This window comes from Acomys minous (genome assembly GCF_964271855.1).
Source record: "Acomys minous genome assembly, chromosome: 5".
Classification (NCBI taxonomy): domain Eukaryota; kingdom Metazoa; phylum Chordata; class Mammalia; order Rodentia; family Muridae; genus Acomys; species Acomys minous.
Window position 1 is genome coordinate 8693034 of NC_140494.1, and position 21296 is coordinate 8714329.

General features: G+C 43.8%; 1 protein-coding gene and 1 long non-coding RNA gene across 2 annotated transcripts in view; one reads left to right on the forward strand and one right to left on the reverse strand.

Moving 5' to 3' along the window:
* The window catches only part of SFMBT2 (Scm like with four mbt domains 2), a 158446-nt gene that overhangs the window by 59473 nt on the left and 77677 nt on the right, over positions 1-21296 (reverse strand). The window contains exons 8-9 of the mRNA XM_084783978.1: positions 6307-6408; positions 1934-2081 (exon numbers count right to left, since the gene is read on the reverse strand). Of these exons, the coding sequence (XP_084640104.1) occupies positions 1934-2081; positions 6307-6408 (250 nt within the window). The remainder of the gene's footprint in view (positions 1-1933; positions 2082-6306; positions 6409-21296) is intronic.
* LOC311598683 lies at positions 15423-20600 on the forward strand. Its single transcript, XR_014779624.1, has 3 exons — positions 15423-15568; positions 19050-19191; positions 20457-20600. It is a non-coding gene; the product is annotated as an uncharacterized lncRNA (long non-coding RNA).

Here is a 21296-nt window from a genome sequence, read left to right on the forward strand (position 1 = left end):
GAGTAACCAGATAGCTACACCCACTTCCTAATAAATATTGAAGATACGTCAACAACCACTTTTCATATATTTCAGAGGATAGGCATTCAAGAATTGTATAACACGAACATCCATTAAACTCTATGTCGCAATGAGCTGATCAAGTAGCCAAAGTCAGCATATAAATGTTTGTCCTTTATTGATCCTAAAATGTGTGGAATTACTATGGGATATTGGTGAAATCTAACCAAGCGGCATTTCACTATCTAGGCTCTCTTCTGATCATTGGGGCCCAGTCCACATGTTCCAGTGCAGAAGACAGACAAAGATGAAGATGGGTCGAGAGGCTTTCAAAACATGCAAGTGGCCAGACATGGAAATTCTATAGTGAAAAATTATAATAATTTCAATAAACTTCCAAGAGTAGAAGCTTGTATATAGATGCATAAGTGTTTGGCTGTTGATTTGGTTTTCGGTGCTACCTAGAGACTTTCATGAAGTTCCGAGTGACAGTTTTGAAACTTAAGCTTTTGATCTAGTTAGATCAGGGCACAGCATGAACCCAAACAGAAATACCCAGAGGGCTCAGGGACCAGAACCTTCGCCACCACCATCAGGAGCAGACTTGGAGACCACAGCCGCTGTCTGTCCCACCAATCCTTGTTTCTCTGGGCATGGCACATAATATGACCCGTGAGTGATGAAGTGGTCTCATTATCACTATTTTGAGGACACATTGGATCTGAAACGTCACATGTTGACAAGAAAGTTCACTGCTGTCTCATCGGGCCACATAACCACGAAGCTATAATCTGAAGTGTCGACAGCTGAAACGGAGATTACACAAAAGTACTTCCTCCGTGGAAAAGAGGACAGAGAAAAATGAGGGTGAGAGCCCAGCAAGGCCAACAACCCGTCAGATAAGCCAGGCACAGCACCAGTCAATGGCAGACACAGCTCTGCTCCTGACAGCCAGCTAGCAAACATGACATCAGAAGTTATCCCATAATCCTTAGGGATCTGAAATGGTTCATGTAAAGCCTCTACTTGTTTAAGGTAGTCCGTAGCAATCTGCCCGCACTAAGTTTATTTTTCTAATCTTTCTCCACTTTTCTCTCCTGCTATTTACTTTATATACCCTCTGATATATTCTTCTCTTTCATTTTGTTTAGTATTTAGCTTATTTCGTTTCAGAGTCCGGGTTTCACTTAGCCCAGCTGGTCTTACACTCACTATGTAGCAGAGGATGATCTTGTATTTCTGGCTTTCCAACCTTTTCTGTCCGAGGACACCACCATAGAGGACCTGACTTTTCATGTCCTGTTGTCCCCTGGAGTAAACCTTGGGCATGAAGCCAACAACAACCCATATTACAAACTGCAAGGGTGATGTCAGGCATGAGGTTCTTAGGCCTCAATTTAAAAGTATGCCTATGTAACCTGGCCCCACGTGAACTGATGCACATAAAATGGATAGTGGTATCATTATAGCATTAAGTGAATTATCATAAGGTGTTATTACATTAAATCTGTGGGCCCTGAGCATATATGAGCAATGGAGAAAGTACACTAAAGGCTAAAGAAATACACCATGGCCGTTTTGCTGTACATAGGAAATGACGTCTCAGACACTTTAATAGCTTTATCTTCAATCACTCATTAGCACTGTTGCCTGGACCACTCGCTACACAGCATCGGAGAGAAGCAACAAGACAGCAGCTGGCGGAGGAAGCGCCTTACCATGGAGGCTGCAATCCCAGCCCCACAAACCTTCCAAGGGGCGGAGCTCTTGGTGACATCAATGTCAATGAAGCTAATGAAGAAGAACTCTGTGCTTCCATCACATGTCAATTCACGGTGAAACTTGTCAGTATAAACGTGATGACATCATTTCAGAGACAATAAGACACCAGCCTGGATCATTTCAACCCTGCAAATTCCCACAGGCTACAAACCTTTGGGAAGAGTGAGGTGGACTCCGTTTTTAAGGCACCACTGTGCTGGCAAAATCCCCAAAGAATCTGCATGGCACAGCATTGAGAGTTTATTAGGTTCACGGCTTGGGTCATCAATAGTCACTTGGAAAAATTGACTGTTAAAAACCTAAAAAAGAAAAAGAAGAAAAAGAAAGAAAGAAGAGAAAAAAGAAAAAGTTAATTTCTCAGTATTATACATACAAATCTTGACACTGTTTCAAAGACACTGAACATGAATTGATTTTAGCACAATCCAGCACTTCAGTACATATTACTAAATTTATCCAGTGGGTAAGAAGGTGGTGGTCATATACATGGAGAGAGAAATAACTAAATTTACGAAAGTGAGAAACTGAAAACAAAAGGTAAAGACTTAGAAATATAAAACAAGGGTCTCACATGGAAGAAAAGCAAACAGACAGAGAGACAGACCAATTCCTGTCCAGAGAAAAATAAACTGAGTATTAAAAGACTAAAATGCCACCTCAGTCTCTACGACAAGGACCTCCTCATACCAGGCCCTTCAATGCCTCTGACTTCAGCCCACGGAGATGTCTGAACCCATATGCATTACAGCCTTCAACATACAACATCCTGTAGCCAGAGAGAAAATCAAGCATGCAGAAGAACCCTTCTTTACTCCGTATTCCTGTCACCACCTGTCACCACCAAAATATCAGATGTTCGTCGAGGACAGTGACCTCTTTTATTCATCAAATGATTCACGGAGGCACAGAAAATGTTTTGATTATGAATATACAATGGGTGTTAGAAAAATGCCAATGATAAAAATGAACAAGCCACTTCTGGTGATGTAAGTCTGTCAGCCCAGCTAAGGGGGCTTGCTCAGGAAAACAATTCCTGATGATGACTGCATTCAGAGCCACTCTCTCAGGACTGGAGAAATGGCTCACTGGTGAAGAGCACTAGCTGCTCTTTCAGAGGTCCCAAGTTTGAGTTCAATTCCCAGCCCCCACGTGGTGCCTCACACCTGTCTGTAACTCCATTTCCAGGGGAATCTGGTGCCCTCTTCTGGCTTCTGCAAGCAGCAGACATACATATGGTGCGCCCACAGATATGCAGGTAAAATAGCCATAAAACAAAAACTAAAAAAATAAAACCACATCCTCCCCCCCCATCAGCCCCAGGTTTCATTAACCCCTTCTTGGGATCCATCTCCTTAGCATTTGCCTTACACTACACTGTATTTATTTACTCATTAATTTCCTGTTATCTGATACCCTCCAGCACAATGTACACCTGATGACAACAGTAGGGACTCGGTCTCTGTCTCACTGCCCAGCGCAATGCCTATGACCACTCAGTGACTATTTTCAGGATTATGGTCATCAGTTCTACCACGCGTACACACAATTCCCCATACACATTAAGACATCCTGGCGGTAGGGTATCTAAGTACTGTGGGACCTGATCTAAAGATGTCTAGACTCCATCAAATTATGCCTTAATGTGAGAAAACTTCAGAGAAAGGTTCAGTAAGTTCCCTCACATCTATCAGGAGTCATGTTCCCAGGGATAGGAGCCATGGCTTTGTGTTCCCTCTGGTACAGAGCTCACGAGCCTGGGAAGTGAAGCGCCTAAAGCCACACAGCTAGGAGCCAGCTGAGACAGAAGAAACACAAGCAGAAGTGATCGAAACAGAAGCCCCGACTTTGAGTTCCATCACCCTGCACTCTAGCCAACGCAGAATACTTCCCGTACCCCAGCACTGTTGACACCTCCTCTTCCAGTGTTTGACATACCAGAACCAGCTCTGCTCTACTGTTAAAGCCTGGCCATTTAACACTGAGCACCTCTGCATTTATCTGTTTGCTTTAATATCATTTATTCTATCATCAATGGGACTGTTAAGAAGAAAAACCTCCAAGGGATGCATGTGTGAAACTTGCATTGTAAGAAGTAATAACAATAGTGTATTATATCCTCAAGCAAAATAATCTAAAACATTGTTTTCAGCATTTAGATAAATATATGTAATGTATTTTTTGAGAATTTCAGACATGAATACAATGAAGTAAAATCATATCTACTCCAAGTATCCCCTGTGGTGAAAATATATTTAATTATAAATACCTTCTACATGAAGAATTTTCTGATAAAGCATACATGAAGGTGTGCCTTGAACCTATCTCTGGGGGTCCTGAGAGACAAAGATCACACGGTCCAGCTTATGCATTAAAACAACAAATGGCAATAAAAGAAGAATGTGGTGTGTATGAGGCTGAATAGTGTAAGGCTTTTGTCTCTAATGCGAGCGCAAAGAAAAGTAATGTGAAAATGGAGCTTCAGAATAATTGCAAATACTTCCTTCTCCCAGTGAGATGATTTAAGGGCAAATGATTGTGAAAACTCAACCTCCATCACTGAGAGTCGATCCCAATTGACAGTGATATTTGAGCCTACCTTTAAGAAATGTGTCACCGCCTAACACTGAATATCACAATAATTTAAAGGTATAAAAATGTGAGAAATGTGACCGCTATGGGCTGAACGCACTAATCCCACCAGCCTATTTTCTAGAGATCAGAGGAAGCTGGCACTGTGGTATTTTAGACAAGTCCATATACCCAGAAAAGTGGGTGGCTGCCATTGCTACATCACCGAACTCTGGCACAAAGGGAATTTTTGGCCAGATTGAAAGCCAGAGGAACAACTCTTCCATGGGGGGGTGGGGGTGGGGGAATTGGTAACAACTACCAAAAACACAGCAAAGACAGACAGAAATACTGTTTCCAAGCAAAGGTTGTTAATAGGTAGGGAAGCAGCTGGGCTGGCTGAGTGTGGAGTGCAGTATTAACTAGCAAAGCACGTTGGTTTTTCCTCTTAATAAGTTAATTTACAAAGATAATGTACTCACTGAATAGCAAAAACATTTAGAAAAAGAAGAGAGCTGTATGTCATGATCACAATTACAGATTTTTAATACAGTATCACCACTAATTTTCTGATATTTTATACCACATCATGAAAAAGATGGCAGGGAAGGAAGGAAGGAAGGAAGGAAGGAAGGAAGGAAGGAAGGAAGGAAGAAGGGAGGGAGGGAGGGAGGGAGGGAGGGAAGGAGGAAGGAAGGAAGGAAGGAAGGAAGGAAGGAAGGAAGGAAGGAAGGAAGGAGAGTTCAAATATAATAATATTTGAGTTACTTAAAGAATAGATCCACTTTTCTTTGGAGGTAAAAATTAAAATGTAATTGACCTTGAATCTTTAATCAAATGCATCCTCTGAATATAAAAGGTCATTAACTGAAAGACGCGACGCGTTTGGCTAAAAAACGCTAAGCCTGTCTGCGTCTCCTACCACTTAGCCAAAGTTGATATCTAAGGTGGGAATTACACAATTTGAATTTGACCATCTGGGATTTCTCTTATGAAGAAGAGATAATCTTAATAATCATATAAGTTTAAAAGACCACCAGATCAGCATTAAAAAAAAAAAAAACTTTACACAGAAAAGGAATTTCATTTTGGCTGCCAATCTGAGAAACATGTGACTTCCTTTGGCCAATGAAGGAAAATGAGGGCACGGGGTGGGAGTGGGGGGCATAGGGGTGGGGCCTGGGGAGCAGAAATGCTGGTTTACAAGGAAATAAGAATCTGCTTTCACTACTTCCAGGTCTTTTCTAAACACAAACATGGAGGTCATGAAGGAGGAGCTAGTTAGTCTTGCTTGTGTCTGTGGCACACGTGCACTTGTGTGTGCGTGCCATGTGCATGTGCACACGGCCAGAGGAGGCTGCTCCCTGCCCTGATCCATCACACTGCACCTTACTCCCTGGAAACAGGATTTCTCCCTGAGTCTGGAGCTCACAGTCATGGGGCTCTTTGTTGGTGGTGGTTGGTTGGCTGGTTGGATTTGACTAGGCTGGCCGGCCGAGCAAACCCCAGTAACCCTCCTGTTTCTGCCCTCTCAGTGCTTGGGATACAGGCAATGCAACATCCAAACTTTAACATCAGATCTGGGAGGTTGGACTCAAGTTCTCATGGTTGCACTCCAATCCCTCTTAGCCACTGAGGGCCCTTATCCTCCCTGGCCCACTAAGCTAACCTCGCAATGCTTGTAAACCACAACTTACCAGTCAACAACTGTAAGAGAGGAACAAAGTCACTCGCCCCGTGCTAGAAGGAGGGATCTGGTTAGAGTCCTCAGCCCCCTTTCTCAGAAAGAGCTTACTGCAGCACTGGGAAGGACAGCTAGCCACCTCCCTTTGGCTTATTTACAGGGTATTCCTCCTCCAGGTGCTCCTCGTAGGCACATACTGCGTCTGCCAACCTTTGAAGACTTAACGTGATCCACTGCGGAGCAAAGAGCAAGGAGCAAAGGAGAAGACCCACCTTGGTCACTGATGCAGGACAGATATGAAAAGGCTCACTCATATTCAATGTCTCCAGCTTCATCCCAACTGTGAAAAAATGGCTTCGCAGGTCTGCGTGATCCTGCAAGGACAAAGGAAAGCACATGAAAGGGGATTGCGCCGTGAGTTTAACCCGGCAGCTGCCTGGACCCCGCTCTTGCGCGTTTTTTTCTTGAGTGACTGAAATCTGATGGAAATAATTAATCCTCCCCATTTCTAATTTCTAATTATTGCAAGACACTGTGGACTTAATTATTTTCTGCAGGCTAAATTACTTTTCCAAGGGAGAGGCAGCATGCCTTCATTGGCCACGCTTAAATTTACACGAACCAAAACAACACACGTGGCACTAGGTCGCATCCATCTTGCCAGGTGCTCGCTGCAGAAGCCCCACACACTAAAGGTGGCCGTTACTCATCTGAACCCCAGCAGAATTAGCTTCATAAAAAAGCAGGGCCTTTGCTACCCAATTAAGTGATGGCATCTATCAGTGAGAATCTCTGATTTTCCTACCAAGCAGGCTAACGGCTGGGTCGGTCACTGGTTGAATCCACGACCCTAGTGCTTGTGAGATCCTGAAGCTGCCCTGGGGACATTTGAACCTGACTCCTGTTCAGTAGGATGAGCAGTGTCAGCCAGCATTGACTCCTCCCCGAAACCTGATGTGTGAGCCCCGGGGCCTCCCTGCCTCCTCCAGAAAACATGCTTCACTATCTTCCTCAGCCACACAGCTAGAGAAGGGGTTGATTGGATCCTGGAAATCAGAATTTATCTTGCTGAACTGGAGGTCATCCCGTTCTTCACACTCTGAATGTGTAGTCATGGCTAAATAAATATATTCGCAGTCTGTCCCAGAAGTAATAACAGATTCAAAGAAAGCATGTATTTCCAAATACATCAATTAAATGCACAGTACAGAAAAACAAAACAACAACAACAAAAACAACTGGAGAATCTATTCTCTTGGATCTGAAAAATCTCAAGTGGATTTTGAATTAATTCCATGGTGCCGGTCTAGAGTCCACTCTAAGAATTAGACAGTCGGGATGGGACAATCATCCCAAAAGCCAATCAACTCATCTCTGGTCAACAGGAGGCCAGAGAAGAGGAACTCCTTTAAAACTTCTCCATCAGAGGGGCTGAGGAGATGACTCAGGTGGCGAAATGCTTCACTCAAAAGCACGAGGATTTCAATTCAGATCTCCAGCTCTCATAGAAAAAGCCAGCTGTGGTACAAATGTCTATAACCCTGGAGATGGGTGAGCGGACAGAGATGGGTCTCGGGGCTACCTGGCCAGCCAGTTGAACTGAATTGGCTAGCTTCAGGTTCAGTGAGGGACCATGTCTAAAAAATAAGGTACAATGTTATAGAGGAAAATACCCAATGTAGACCTTCACATGTGCAGTCAAGGGTGACTGCCCCCACTTGCTTCCCTTTGCCAGCTGTGGTGGCTTATACATATAAACCCATCACCCGGGAGGCTGAGGCAGGAAGACTGTAAATGTAAGGCAAACCTGGACTACACATTGAAGTTCTAGCTCCAGTCTGTGGTACAGAGTGAGGCACTAGCTCATAAAAGCAAAGGAAAGTAATTTAAAATAAATTTATGATGCTTCATCACTTTCTCAAGAGGGAAGAATATAAATGTCTGCAGAATCACAAGGGCACTTTCATTTTGTGTGTATCCACCTGTGTGTACGAGCATGGGTGTGTGCGCGGGCATGTAAGTGTGCACATGTGCACACACATACACTTATGCAAAAGTCTTTGGAGGACAGAAGAGATATCAGAACTATTGGAGGTTGGTCTGATGTATTTTAATGCTAATTACTGCTTGCTGTCTCTGTGCCCCACTGGTACCTTGCCTAAGAGCCTAACCTGTTTGACCAATAAAAGGCCATCACACCTGGGCAGGGCAAATGAGATAGGTGTGACTAAGGTTCCTGGGCTTGGGGAGACAGAGAGAATCTTGGTAGGAGGAGAGACCACCAGAGAAGAGACAAGAGAAGGAAGAAGGCTGCACCATGGGTTAGGTGGAAGAGAAGCACATGGCCAGCGTGGATGGAGACTTGGCCCAGATGATGATAATTAGCAAGTATTTGGGATTATAGATGGGAGGTAGCTTGATAGAAATTATTAGAAGCAGATGGCATGGGATTAGGGCAAGTATCCTATACCTGGCCCACTATGGGAAGTAGTTTAGTGGATTAATATCTGCCCTGCCCCAGGTTATCTAAGGTGATTTTAAAATATAACAGGTGTCTGTGTTTTGATTGATTGCTAGAGGGTTAGAAAACACCACCGTAATAACAATTATAGGGCTAATAATAAACACTATTAGGCCATACTGATAAATTAACCACAACACAGAACCCTTGGCACTGGAGTTACAGATGGAAGTAAGCTGCGTGATAAGGATTCTGGGAACCAAACTCTGGTCCTTGGCAAGAGCATCAAGCACTCTGCTAAGCCATCTCTCTAGGCCCCTTCACTTTTCACGTCTTTATAGTAATCTATGAAGGTCTCTGTATCCAAAGATTCACAATACACAGGATCTGAGCCAAGCGATTGGTGCTGTGTCCGGGGAGGGGTAATCAGGGGAGATGCCATCACATGTCACAGAGCACTCAAAGGACCCCACTCCTTCTAAATCTTCATAAATGCCTTCCAAAGTAAACAATCAACACTTAATAAAAGTTACATGCATAAGAAAACACTCTTACATGCAGTTGGTGACTTTTGATGCTCATAAGAAAACCTTTATAAATTCCTTAAGAACTGACAATCAACACTTCATAAAATTATAAGCTTAAGGAAAAAAGCAAGGAGAAATTCTTCAATACAGGTGCTGCTGCGCACAAAGCACTTTCAAAGGCACTTTAGAAAAATAAAAGGGATTCAAAGCAACAGTCCAGGGATTTAATGTGAATTAACACAGACTAACTAAAGCAGGTGCTGAGGCACAAGAGCTAAACACAGAGTTACTAATTGACACCTGAATTAAAAGATTAAAATCAATGCTCCCCTGCAGACACCAACGTCCCCAGTACTTATGGGTGAGATCTGAGTCACACTTGTGTATTTTGCAGGTAAGTGTTTTCCTCTTTTAAACAAAACTCTTTAACCTTTTATTCTGAAGTTACAATCAGACTTTCCTCCTTGTCCTCAACAAGTTTAAGCAGCTGTTACTATGCTGTGTTGCCAATACAGACATGTCCTGGGCCACTGGAGACACGCAGGTAGCTATGAATGGCCCAGGGGATGCACTGATTCCTCTGGACCTCTCCGCTTGCTTCTCTGCTCTGGTATGCCCCTGTTACAACTCATTGTGCAAAGCTGCTAGGCTAAACCTGGTTGCGGTCTTCTTGCTCACTAATCATAGCAAATGGTCACTTCCTAGCGGCCTCTAATCTCCAGGACTCCCTATGGAATTTTCTATCTCTCAGTTTCTTTGTAAAAGACACCTGTCAGCAGTCTAGATTTCTGGTCTACCCCAGCCTTAAGCCCTCAACCCCAGCATCTGTACCAGCTCTCCTTTGCATATTTTAACACAAATCGCTGTTCTGCCAGTAGAGCCAGATTTCCACACAGAGCAGATCCATCACTCTAAAACCCTCCCGTCAGAGACCCTTAATTTGATGTTGATCACTGACCAAAAGATGTCTTTAGCTACGTCCACATCCATCCTACTATATCCAATACTCTTGATACTACATAGAAATCTCTGTGGTCCTGGGGGACTCTGTTTGTAGATTACACTCTTGTCTGATTCCTTACGGTGTGCACTTGTCTGGTGAGGACCAATCAATGGCTGCCTGTCCTCAGATATAAAATAGTACAGTGAGATGTTTCTCCTGAAGGAATCTGAACTTGTTCTTGCATCCCTCAAAGGGGTGTGTGTGTGTGTGTGTGTGTGTGTGTGTGTGTGTGTGTGTGTGTGTGTGTGTGTTCCAGATGTCAACATTGGCTGTCTTCCCTCAATCATTCTCCAACTTTATTTTTTGAAGAGAGTCTACTACTGAATCTGAGGCTAATCTATTCAATCACACTGATGACTGACACTCAACACCCTCCCCAATGCTGAGCCGGAGTTCTGGATTCCTGAAGAGAATATGCAAAGTCCATTACGGACTAAGAGATAGTAGAAGCTTAACGTGGTTTAAGACAGACACTGCAGCCTTGACAGTGTTCTAGAAAACTGGATCAAAGATGGCATTACTGCTGATACCAACACAGAGTACTAAGTCCTCAGGACACTTACAAATATGCCTGTCACATTCAAGAAACCCTGAACACTACTGGGACTGGAAGCCATTTAAATGGCTTCCTGAAAAACTACTCTCTTGTAACAAACAGCAGTGATGTCATTCCCACCTATTGTCCAAGTCCCTTGCTTTTATTTTACCCTCAAGTAGGTTCTTCATTTTATGCACACACACACACACACACACACACACACACACACACACACACACAAACACAGAGAGAGAGAGAGAGAGAGAGAGAGAGAGAGGGGATAGATAGATAGATAGATAGATAGATAGATAGATAGATAGATAGATAGATATTTGTAGACCAGGATGGCCTTAAACTCACAGAGATCCACCTGCCTGCCCGAGTGCTGGGATTACAACTGTGCACCAGCGCGCCTGGCTAGAAGGACTGTCTTAACATGCCTTCCTGTTCCTCTGTCCTTGGGACTATCTTCAGAAGAACAGCGTAGTGAAGGGATCTGTAACACCTGGGCTTTTTCTTCTCAGGACTGATGAGGTCTGCTCCCCCCGCTCCCCCCCCCCCAGACTTCAGCAGATCTCACTCCTCTAACTGCACCCAGTAACTCTGCACTAGCTGGATTGGTCACGTGGCTAATACCTGGCAGGTGGAAGCAATAATGCCTAAGAGGTTGTGAGTACTTGCAAACACCTCTGCAGTGGTGTCGGCCGCCCCTCATACCATCTGTGGAGTCATTTCTATCCTACAGAGAGGACGTTATAGCATCAAAGAGGTTTAGTGACCTATGCAGGCGCTCAGATCCCAAATTCAAGCACAAACAGCTTGTCTGTTTAGTCCAGTGCTTTAAAACCATATATTGAAAATGTGGACTGGTGACATGGCTGCCAGATAAAGGAGTGTGCGGCCAGGTGTGGACTCAATCAGTAAAGGAGCGAATCGGACTGCCACACGTGGTCCTCTGGTTTCCACATGTGCATTGGAGCACAGGTGAGACACAGACACAACTACATGTGCACATGCAATAAAAAATAAATTAAGTAAAGACATAATATTATCTAAAAATCAACAATTTATAAAAAATAAATCTCGTAACCTGTAGGCTCCCACAAATTTTTAAAGCTATTTAATACCAAGTTGAAAAGTGAAGCTATGAATAGTAATTTATTTAAAACCCCCAATTTTGACTGTTTATGCATAACAGTTTTCAGTGGCTTAGGGAAACATGTGTAACAGAGAATTCTGATATTAAAACGGCACCACAAAGCATTAATATACATTCAGCCACAGATTCATCAGGTTTTTTTTTCTGGGACAAGATTGTATATAGCCCAGGCTGGAGTCTAGCTCCCTATGTAGCAGAGGATGACCCTGGCTTTCTGATCCACCTGCCTCCACTTCTCAAGTGCTGGGGTGGCAAGCATGTGATGCTCCACTTGGTGTGTGCTGGGGATCGAACCTAGGCCTTTCTGCATGCAAGGCAAGCACTTTCCAAACTGAGCTACTACCGCCCCACCACCCCTCATCGATAATGAGTAAATATCCTTTCTGTTTTCAGGCGCTGGTTCATTACATAAGGATGAATGGGGAACGTGTGCAGCAAAACGCCTTTGGTGCTTCATCAATCACCGCTCTTCATCGATACTATTTCCTGCTACCATTACCAGTGTTAACCACGACAGGCTAATCTCATCTGTGCGGTTCAGCTTGCATCAGCGACTGATCCCACATCAGTCTCCATCTGCCAGTGGTGTTTTAAATACGGCGTATGTGAAGCACTAAGCTAAGCTACGGTGCCGGGCGAGCAGGGTGAGATGTGCTTCCGCCACCGACAGGCTCCAGGTTTAATTTGCTCAATAACTGATCTGTGGGAAACAAGAAGTGCTACTCTGGGGGAATCTGTCTGAACAAGCCTCAGTGCATTTGGAGGTTTGGCTTTACAGTTCCGACTGGGGATCCCCTTTCCTCTCAGAAGCAGAGGTCAGGGGCTCACCACTCACTATCAAAGCATGGTATGTGGACCAGCTAACACAGTGGTCACCTGTTGCTGTAATCCGGGTCCCGGAATGTCTTCCCTTTAGAAGCAGCTGCCACACCCAGAAAAGGGTAACACGTGACTCTTCAGAGAGCCACCCTGGGGAGACTGAGAGCCAAACTTCCCTGGAAAGGTTGATCAAGCTTTGGTTTGAATAATGAAGATCTTCACAGACATACAAATTGCTATTATTATTAATCTATGGACGGTGATAGAGAGAAAAAGAAAGCGGGAATCAAGAAGTGTGCACATCCCACATCTTTTCTTGACCTGGAACAATCACTCATTGCCTACACATTTACTATAGAGCAGTCTGGCTCTCAACTTCTTTGTGTGTGGGGGGGGGGTGAGTGCTCTTTCAACAGGGATCACATATCAGATATCCATGAGATAATCAGATTACAACTCGTAACAGTAGCAAAATTACAGTTATGAAGTATCAACTAAAGAATTCTTATGGTTGGAGGTCACCACAACATGAGGGATGTCAGCACTGGGAAGACTGAGGAACATTGCTGCAGAAACTTGGGGAACCCGCCAATCACACTGGTAAGATGGAGCAGGTGGCTAACTCAGTCTCTGTCCACCGCCACCTCACTACATACATCCCACAGGACACAAACTTATGCAGAATGTGGCACAGAGGAAACTGAGTTCAAACTATTAGCACAACCAAATTAAATGTACCTGATGAGGATTTTAACATATAAAGGCAAGGCAGTCGTGGCTGTACATAACCAAATTCTGAGCCTAACTTCCAGAATGGAATGGAAGGCCATAAGAAGCTTACTTGCCAGTAGCTATAACTCTAGTCATGATTAGCTCTTTGGGTCTTCTTTTCTGTTTATGTTTATATGAAATATAACATATATTACATATAACATTATTTATTTAATCTAATATATGTTATATAATTATGTTATATATTTTATATATATATATATTATATATAACCTGCATATAATTTATGCACCCCTGGTTTCCCTGAAGTCCTTAGATAGTTTAGTATGTTGTGCTCACACAAAAGCATAGCAGGGGGTGGCTGGAGAGATGGCTCGGGGGTTACATGCACCTGTTGCCCAGGTATGAGAAGCACCCACATAATGAACCAGGCACCCCACATATGCCAGGGATGTCAACTTCAAGGCAGGGAAGTGGGACAGAGACAAGAGGATCCCTGGGGCTTGGTGGCCTCGAGCCTTGCCTAGAAAATGCAAAACCAAAGTTCAAAAGGAGAAGGACCTTGTGTCCAGGGAACAGAATGAGTGCAGAGAAAGACACTCACACCCTGTGCACACACAGTCACAAAGACACACATACACACACAAATAAATAAATAAATAAATAAATGTGCAATATTAATCTTTTTAGTTCCAACATGCCAGTTTTTGGTCTATTGGGAAATTAAACATCACATGGATTTCTCTTCAATGCCTTAATAATTTGCATAATTTCTAAGAATAGGCTTCAGTAAAATTAAAGGAAGGTTTTAATTAGTACTACATCCAAATTGTTATATAATGAACTCTGGTAACTTTATTCACATCAACATGTGTCATTTTTTTTAAAAGGCCATTTGTTTCAGTGTTCCTTTTTTGTCTGAAGAATGACTTAATGCTCATGTACTTATTAGAAAATGACTCACATAATATTAATTTCATCAAGAAATGACATTGGAATGCCAGTATTTATTAAATCAATAGTATTATTATGTTTCAATTCCATCATACTCATTTGAATTTAGCCAGTGAAATATTTATAACAAAAAATGTAATGAAAAAATCTATACACTTAGCAGCGATAAGCTTTTCCATTTTATGCTCACAGCTGTAAAAAGCAATTTTTATCTCCAAGTGGAGCATTCAATCAAGTTAAAAAATAGTGAGGAGAAATGAAGTATTATGTACGGCAACCTGAGCCACACAACTCTTAAAAGGTGATTATGTCAGGACTATTTCATAGGTAGGTCCAAAACTGAAATTAAATTGTTTAAAAATAAAAAAAAATGGTAAAGTCACGGGCACTAGGAACACCTTCTACTGATTACCACGTTGCACCCCCAAAAACACTGGCAAGTAGCCCAGTATCTCCTCTTCCTTACAGCACCAGGAGACGAGGTGGTGGCTTAACGGACAAAAGACTTCCAGTGCAATGAGGGCATGAGTTCAAATCTCCTAACACCTTAGCAAAAATCCAGGCAAAGCAGCACATGCTTGTAATTCTAGAAGGCCTGCAATATGTGGACCCCCTGGAGCTTCCTAGAAAGTCAGTTCTGGGTTCAGTGGGTGGCCCTCTCTCAAAAGCTAAGGACAATAAAGGTAAACATTCAATGCCATGCTCTGGCCCTCACAATTTATGCAAAGGCAAACAATGAAATACACATGTGTATGCAGTCATGCATATGCACACAAACATACACACACTAAATAAGTAAACAAAAACACACCTGATGCCCAATTTATATGCATATGTAAACACTGATTTCTGCTCTTTTCTTTCTCCTGTTTCATTAACTCACTTCCAAAAAGCTACAATGTGCCTTTAAAGTTGCCAAGGCAACACTCAAGGCAGGATGGGCTGAAATGGGACAAGAATGGGGGTGGGGGGGAGAAAGATGCCCTATCAGCTTCACACCCACCCTAACCACACTGATGGACACAATTAAAGCAGAAGAGTCCCTTTAGCTGGGCACTCTAAAGGCAACTCCACTGTTGCCATGGAAACAGGAGGCAAATCCTGAAAGGTCTTCCTGTAGAGACGCCATCTTTGAAAGATGGCGGAGTTAGAAAGGAACAAGGCCCCACTTGGCTGACTGACTGCCAACCTTTCTCAGACCATCAGTCACAGCTAGGCAGGGAGCAAGCCTGCAGTTGACGCTCTGCATGGTGGGAGGATGGCAAACCTTAAGGCACCAGCAGCTAGTCAGCCAGCTCCAAGGCCTTCCCCTTGGGGTCCTTCTGCCAACTCACAAAATAGGTAAGAATTTCTCATACTTGTTGCTACTGACTTTGGGTACCAGTTTATCCCTTGTAGGGAACTGCCTCCTGGACTGTAGGATATTTTGCCAAATCTTTGGCCCACTACACACCAACAACACAAGACATTTCACTGTGACAGTAAAAACATTTCCAGACGCTGTCCTATGTCCTTTGATGAGGCATACTGCCTACCCCCATCCCCCACCCCGGTGACCTTCAGTGGGGAACCACTGGCTTGAGTGGAGAAAAGAAGAAAGCCAGATGTTTAACAAGACACCTGAAGGGCAGCTGCTCCCTTGTCACTTCTCATCAATGTCCTCAGTATCTCTCACCTAATGCCTCGGCCTCCTACCACACAGCAGTAACTTACCATGGAAGCCCAGAGCCCTACTGCCCCAAGAGATGCACAGATATTTCTTATAGCACTGACCCACTTGGATGCTCCCTCAAAAGGAGATCTGGGAATCCTATCTTTGTGCCTGTTTATACTGCAAGCTCTCTGCTGTCACCTGTCCTTCTATGGCCACCGCTCTAGGTACCTAATGTGTAATGTTAGAAGATGCTTTTAAAAGAAAGGGAATAGCCACAAACATGCCACTATTCTGAGCAGGATGCGGTGTTACAAAACAGTGATCTAAGTAAGTGCACTGACGATGATGGTAGTGGCTCAAGTTAACCTACGTGGCTCTTGTGGCAGCAATAAAGGTGCGGTCTACATAGGATATGGCCCACATGCTCATGTCCCAGAGCAATTGCTACTCAACAATTAGGAATTGTCACCAAAATCATTCCAAGAGCTCTCGTTGGCTTTCACAGGATGTACCTATGGCTTCGTTTTGTGTGTGTGTGTGTGTGTGTGTGTGTGTGTGTGTGTGTGTGTGTGTGTGTGTGTGTTTGTGTTTGCCTTTGCTGTTGCTGTTATTTCATGGCATTCAAAGGTACCTAGATATACAGACAGATGATAGATAGATAGATAGATAGATAGATAGATAGATAGACAGACAATATCTAGATAAATGACAGACACAAGATAGATGATAGATAGATAGATAGATAGATAGATAGATAGATAGATAGATAGATATAACTGTCTGTCTGTCTGTCTGTCTGTCTGCACACCTGCATTACCTTGTCATGTAGTTCTCATGTAAGCCTCTGAAGAAGTGAAGTGTCAAGTGAGAAGCTCAGACGCTGTCTTACTGGCCTCCCCACCACAGTCACTGCTGTTTGCAACTTCCTCTTCAGGACAGACACAATGCATGTGAAAGTATAAGCAGAGCCCCAGAGGCCCACCAGGCCTACTTCTCCCCAAGACTGGCATTCCCAAGCTTGGACCACCTGTCCTAGCTTCTTCAAATGGCATGGCCTAGTCTTTACCAAGGGCGACCTCTCCCCAGCACCATGAACAAGCTCTTAGTAAAGTTAAGGTGTCCATAGAATTTCTGTAGTACAAAGAAACAAACAGTCTCAACTAGTCCTCTCCCAGATGCCCCTTTGGCTCTGTTTATGAAACATAACAAATTCAGAAAGCAAACACAAAGAACGGATTAGAGGCGCTGTGTGTCAGCATACCAAACTAGATTAGCTGCTGCTGCTGCTGTTGCCACTCTTTATTTACAGACTGCAAAGGTGAAAGGTGCATTTAACCCCCACAGTTACCCGGGAGTACTTTTAGGCCCTGCTTAACAGCTCTTTGTGTCATAGATGACAGAAAATGAACCATGCGAGGACACAAAACAGACTAGGAATCTTATTAAAGTATAGTCTTATGCTGTCTTGTGCTGGACCACCCGCATAACAGGGCCCTTAAAGGATCCTAGTCATGGGCCTGAAAAGGTTCTGTTGCCAGCAGGCATCATAAGCAATTTAATGTCACAAAGTGGGGACCCCATATAAACAACACTACTGCAGTTCTGGTCATAAGGAAATACTGAGCATATCCATAGCGCGGAGGATACCTGGCCGCGGAATAAAAGACTGTGTTGTGGGTTTATATCCATGCTATCCCATGCTTTACTGCTATTTTAGAGCATAGCCTTCTATTTATTAAAAATGAGACGCTGTAAAACTTGTGCTACAGGAGCAGCAGCTTCAGTCTTCTCCTCTTTGCCACACACACTGACTTAGTGCATAAAAAGGCTGTGTCAGGTGACCTACACCATCTGGCTTGGTAGAAGGACATTCTGTGCTGTTCACACAATGTCATGACCACCAGAGAATGTGTTTCTCAGAGGACACGTCCTCATTAATCGATGAGTTTGGTTTCTGCTATGCCGGCCCACATCTGGTCTAGAGCGCCTCCTTGTCTCACTCTAAATAGCTGACATTATAGGCATGGCATATCACACACAGCGTGTGTGGTGACGGGAATCGAACTCAGGCCTTCGTGCATGTTAGGCAAGCATTCTGCCAACGGAGCCATGTCCCAAGCTCTTGATCTACGAAGAGCCCTGGTGAAATCAACACCTCTTATCCTGACCTCCGTGACAGCCACAGACACTGAGGAGGAACTGGCCAGAGAAGCAATACCGAAGGCAATCACAGGTCTATTTTCGCGCGGGCATACATAAAAAATGGCTCCCCCTCTGCTTCAACAAAGGAAAACAGGAAGCATGGAGTCCCTGCTGCTCAGCCCCGTGTCGTCTGGTCAGTGGTGATACCTAACTACCTGTGGGAGGCAGGAGTCAGATTAGAACGAGAAGGAAAATGCAGGACAGGAAATGTGGAGACTAGAAACAGAATCCAACACTGAACAACAACTCTGCCGGTTGGTGTTCAGTGGCAAACGCATTGTGTTTCCATTATTTGTTTAAAGAGGAAGTGGAATACATGTCACAGGTGATCACAAACATTGTACATCACACCGTGGAAGTTCTAGGTCCAGGGACCAACAAGAACCAACCAGGAGGGCTGAGGAGGTGGCTGGACGGGGAACATGCTGATGTGCAAGCACAGGACCTAACTCTCAGAGCCCAAAGACCAAAGAGCTTGGCAGAGCAGCCCTGGGCTTCTTATAATCTATGTTCTGGCAAGGCGAGGACAGGTGGAGCCCTGGGGCTCGCCGGCCACCTAGTCTCACTGAAATAGTGTGCTCCAGATTCAGTGGGAGAAAGCCACAAAGAACAAACAAAACACTGACCTCTGACCCCCTTACGTGCACATACACACACATGCAGCAACACACGAACAGGTATGCGCACATACACAAAGAGGGTATAGGAGAGACGTTAAAATAAAAACTACACGCGCTACGTGTGAGTCAATGAAGTCGAGTCTGAGCTTTTTCAGCAAGAGACAAGCCCTTGATATTTCAAGCATGTGAGTGGTAAGATTTCTTGAAATGCAGTTCCTGGGTTGTTTTGTGGTTGGTTTTTTTGTTGTTGTTGTTTGTTTGTTTGTTTGTTTGTTTGTTTTTGGTATCAAGCAGAGATGCTTTCTTAATTTCAATTCATCCCTAACATCTTTCTCCCTGTTCGCAGGTCTTTCCAGTGCCTAGCCGCAAACTGATCCTGGGTATTTTCACTTGATTATGAGCAGCCACGGATGTCACTTCTTCACATGACTGCCCTTCCCTAGTCGTCTAAGAAACAAACATGTATTTTATTCCCACAAACTGGGGAGGTAAGAAAAGCTGTTCCTGATTTATCTTCAGGGTGTGTGTGTGTGTGTGTGTGTGTGTGTGTGTGTGTGTGTGTGTGTATGTCCTACCATGGAAACTCTGATTAGTCACCATTTGCCACAAAAGTGGGCTGAAATCTACAGAGAGGACAGATAATAAAAAGCAATGATGACGGCAGAAAGCACAGGAAGTTTGAACACAGCAAGCGGCACTGCATTTGCTGCTGACTGACTCTTGCATTTTAGCCTCTGTTGGCCCCATTTTGAAACCAAGTTTCCTCCAACCTTTTAGTGGTTATATTCGCAATGTATTTTCCTTTTCTAGGCTGTCATATAATTACACCATTTATCACTTCCCTTTCCCTCCTACACACCACACCAGCACCCCACTCTCTTTCTTTGCAGACACTGAGCTAAAAAAAAAATCTGAAGCAACTGTTGACCACAAACCTAGATAAGGCTTCACTGTTTGATGGAAGAAATAAGCTCTGAAGAAAATATCTTAGTAGTTCTTTATGAGAGACAAAAACAACACAACGATAGAGGATAGGTCAATTAATTAAACGGGGGGGGGGGGTTAGTGCAGAGGCTGCAAAACAGGTAAACATTGTTCTACCACTAGAGTTTGTATCCACATATACAGGTGTCTTTAGTCGAGTACCAGCAGGACTGCCCAGATGTGTGACTCAGGCAAACGTGTTCCAAATCAGTGTCCAGTGAAAACACGCAACACGGTCCCCTCTATGCCACTGTCACTGTTGCTTGCTGTGCCGTTTATTTTTGAGACTCAAGTAGCCCAGGATGACCTCAAACTCCCTCTGCTTCTCCTACCAGAGTGCTGGGATACAGGCATGTGCCACGGCATCATGTGTATGCAGTGCTGGGATACAGGCATGTGCCACGGCATCATGTGTATGCAGTGCTGGAGGCTTTCCACACGCTAGGCAAGCACCCCACAACTGAGCTACATCGCCACCCCCAACCCCTCTCTATTATTTTTAATGAATAAGTTACTGCCAAAATAGGAATCATTTTTGCTAATTCTTTTCAACCACTAAATCCTCAGGTGGGTTTGTCAGAAAGAAACCCTTATTTATTTTCCAATAAAATGCGTTTTTCTATTGTCCCTTGGTTTTTATTTTAACACAGGACATTACTCATCTTCCAACTGAGTTTGCATATTGACACCTGTCTCTATCGTCCAAAAATGATCACTCAGAATTCTTTCAAAACAGGAGACCTTAAAGTTATTCTGCATTGTGTCTCAGGTCCAGGTGCAGCGCAGCAGGTAGCCTGGTGGATGAGTTTCTTGGTATACTACTGTTTTTGCTTGTGTTCAAGGCAGAGAGAAAACAGAGGTCCTGATCCTGACTGACAGCATGAAGAGAGAGAGACACGGAACGTGTGAACACGCTGCCCAAAGAAAGGAGCTGCACAAAATGAGGTTCATTCCATCAAAATGCCTATGTTATCTAAAGTGCAAAAATAATAAAGAAAAGAATTGCCTGGAAATATTGCTCATATCTGGCCATTAACTGTGCTTAGCTTTGACTTCTGTCTCCGAACATCAGAACAAACACTGTGGCAAATTTCCATAACAACGTGCATCCCAGATGAGTCGCTGCTGAATTTAAATGTGTATTCCCAGTGAGATAACGACAGAAACAGAAGTAGAGTCCTGTTCACTGAGAAACACTGGTGATAATGAGGGAAATACATGTGTGTGTGTGTGTGTGTGTGTGTGTGTGTGTGTGTGTGTGTCATCATTATCACATACCTATGATAATTTATCAAGGCTGGAGAAACGGCTCAGTTGGTACAGTGCTTGCTGTGCAAACATAAGGACTTGAGTTTGGATCCCCAAAAGCCATGTGCAAAGTCAGACCTGGCAGCATGTGCCTGTAGTCCTGGCACTTAGGAGGTGGAGCCAAGGAGGTGGCTCGAGCTTGTTGGCCAACTAGTGCGGCCAAACCATTGAGTTCCAGCTGACATGGCAGACACTATCTCAAAAAATAAGGTAGACAGCAGCTAAGAAAGGTCACCAGTGTTCACCTTCCTCACTCCAACATCTCATTAGCCATTGAAAAAACTGAGTCTAAGAAAACCAA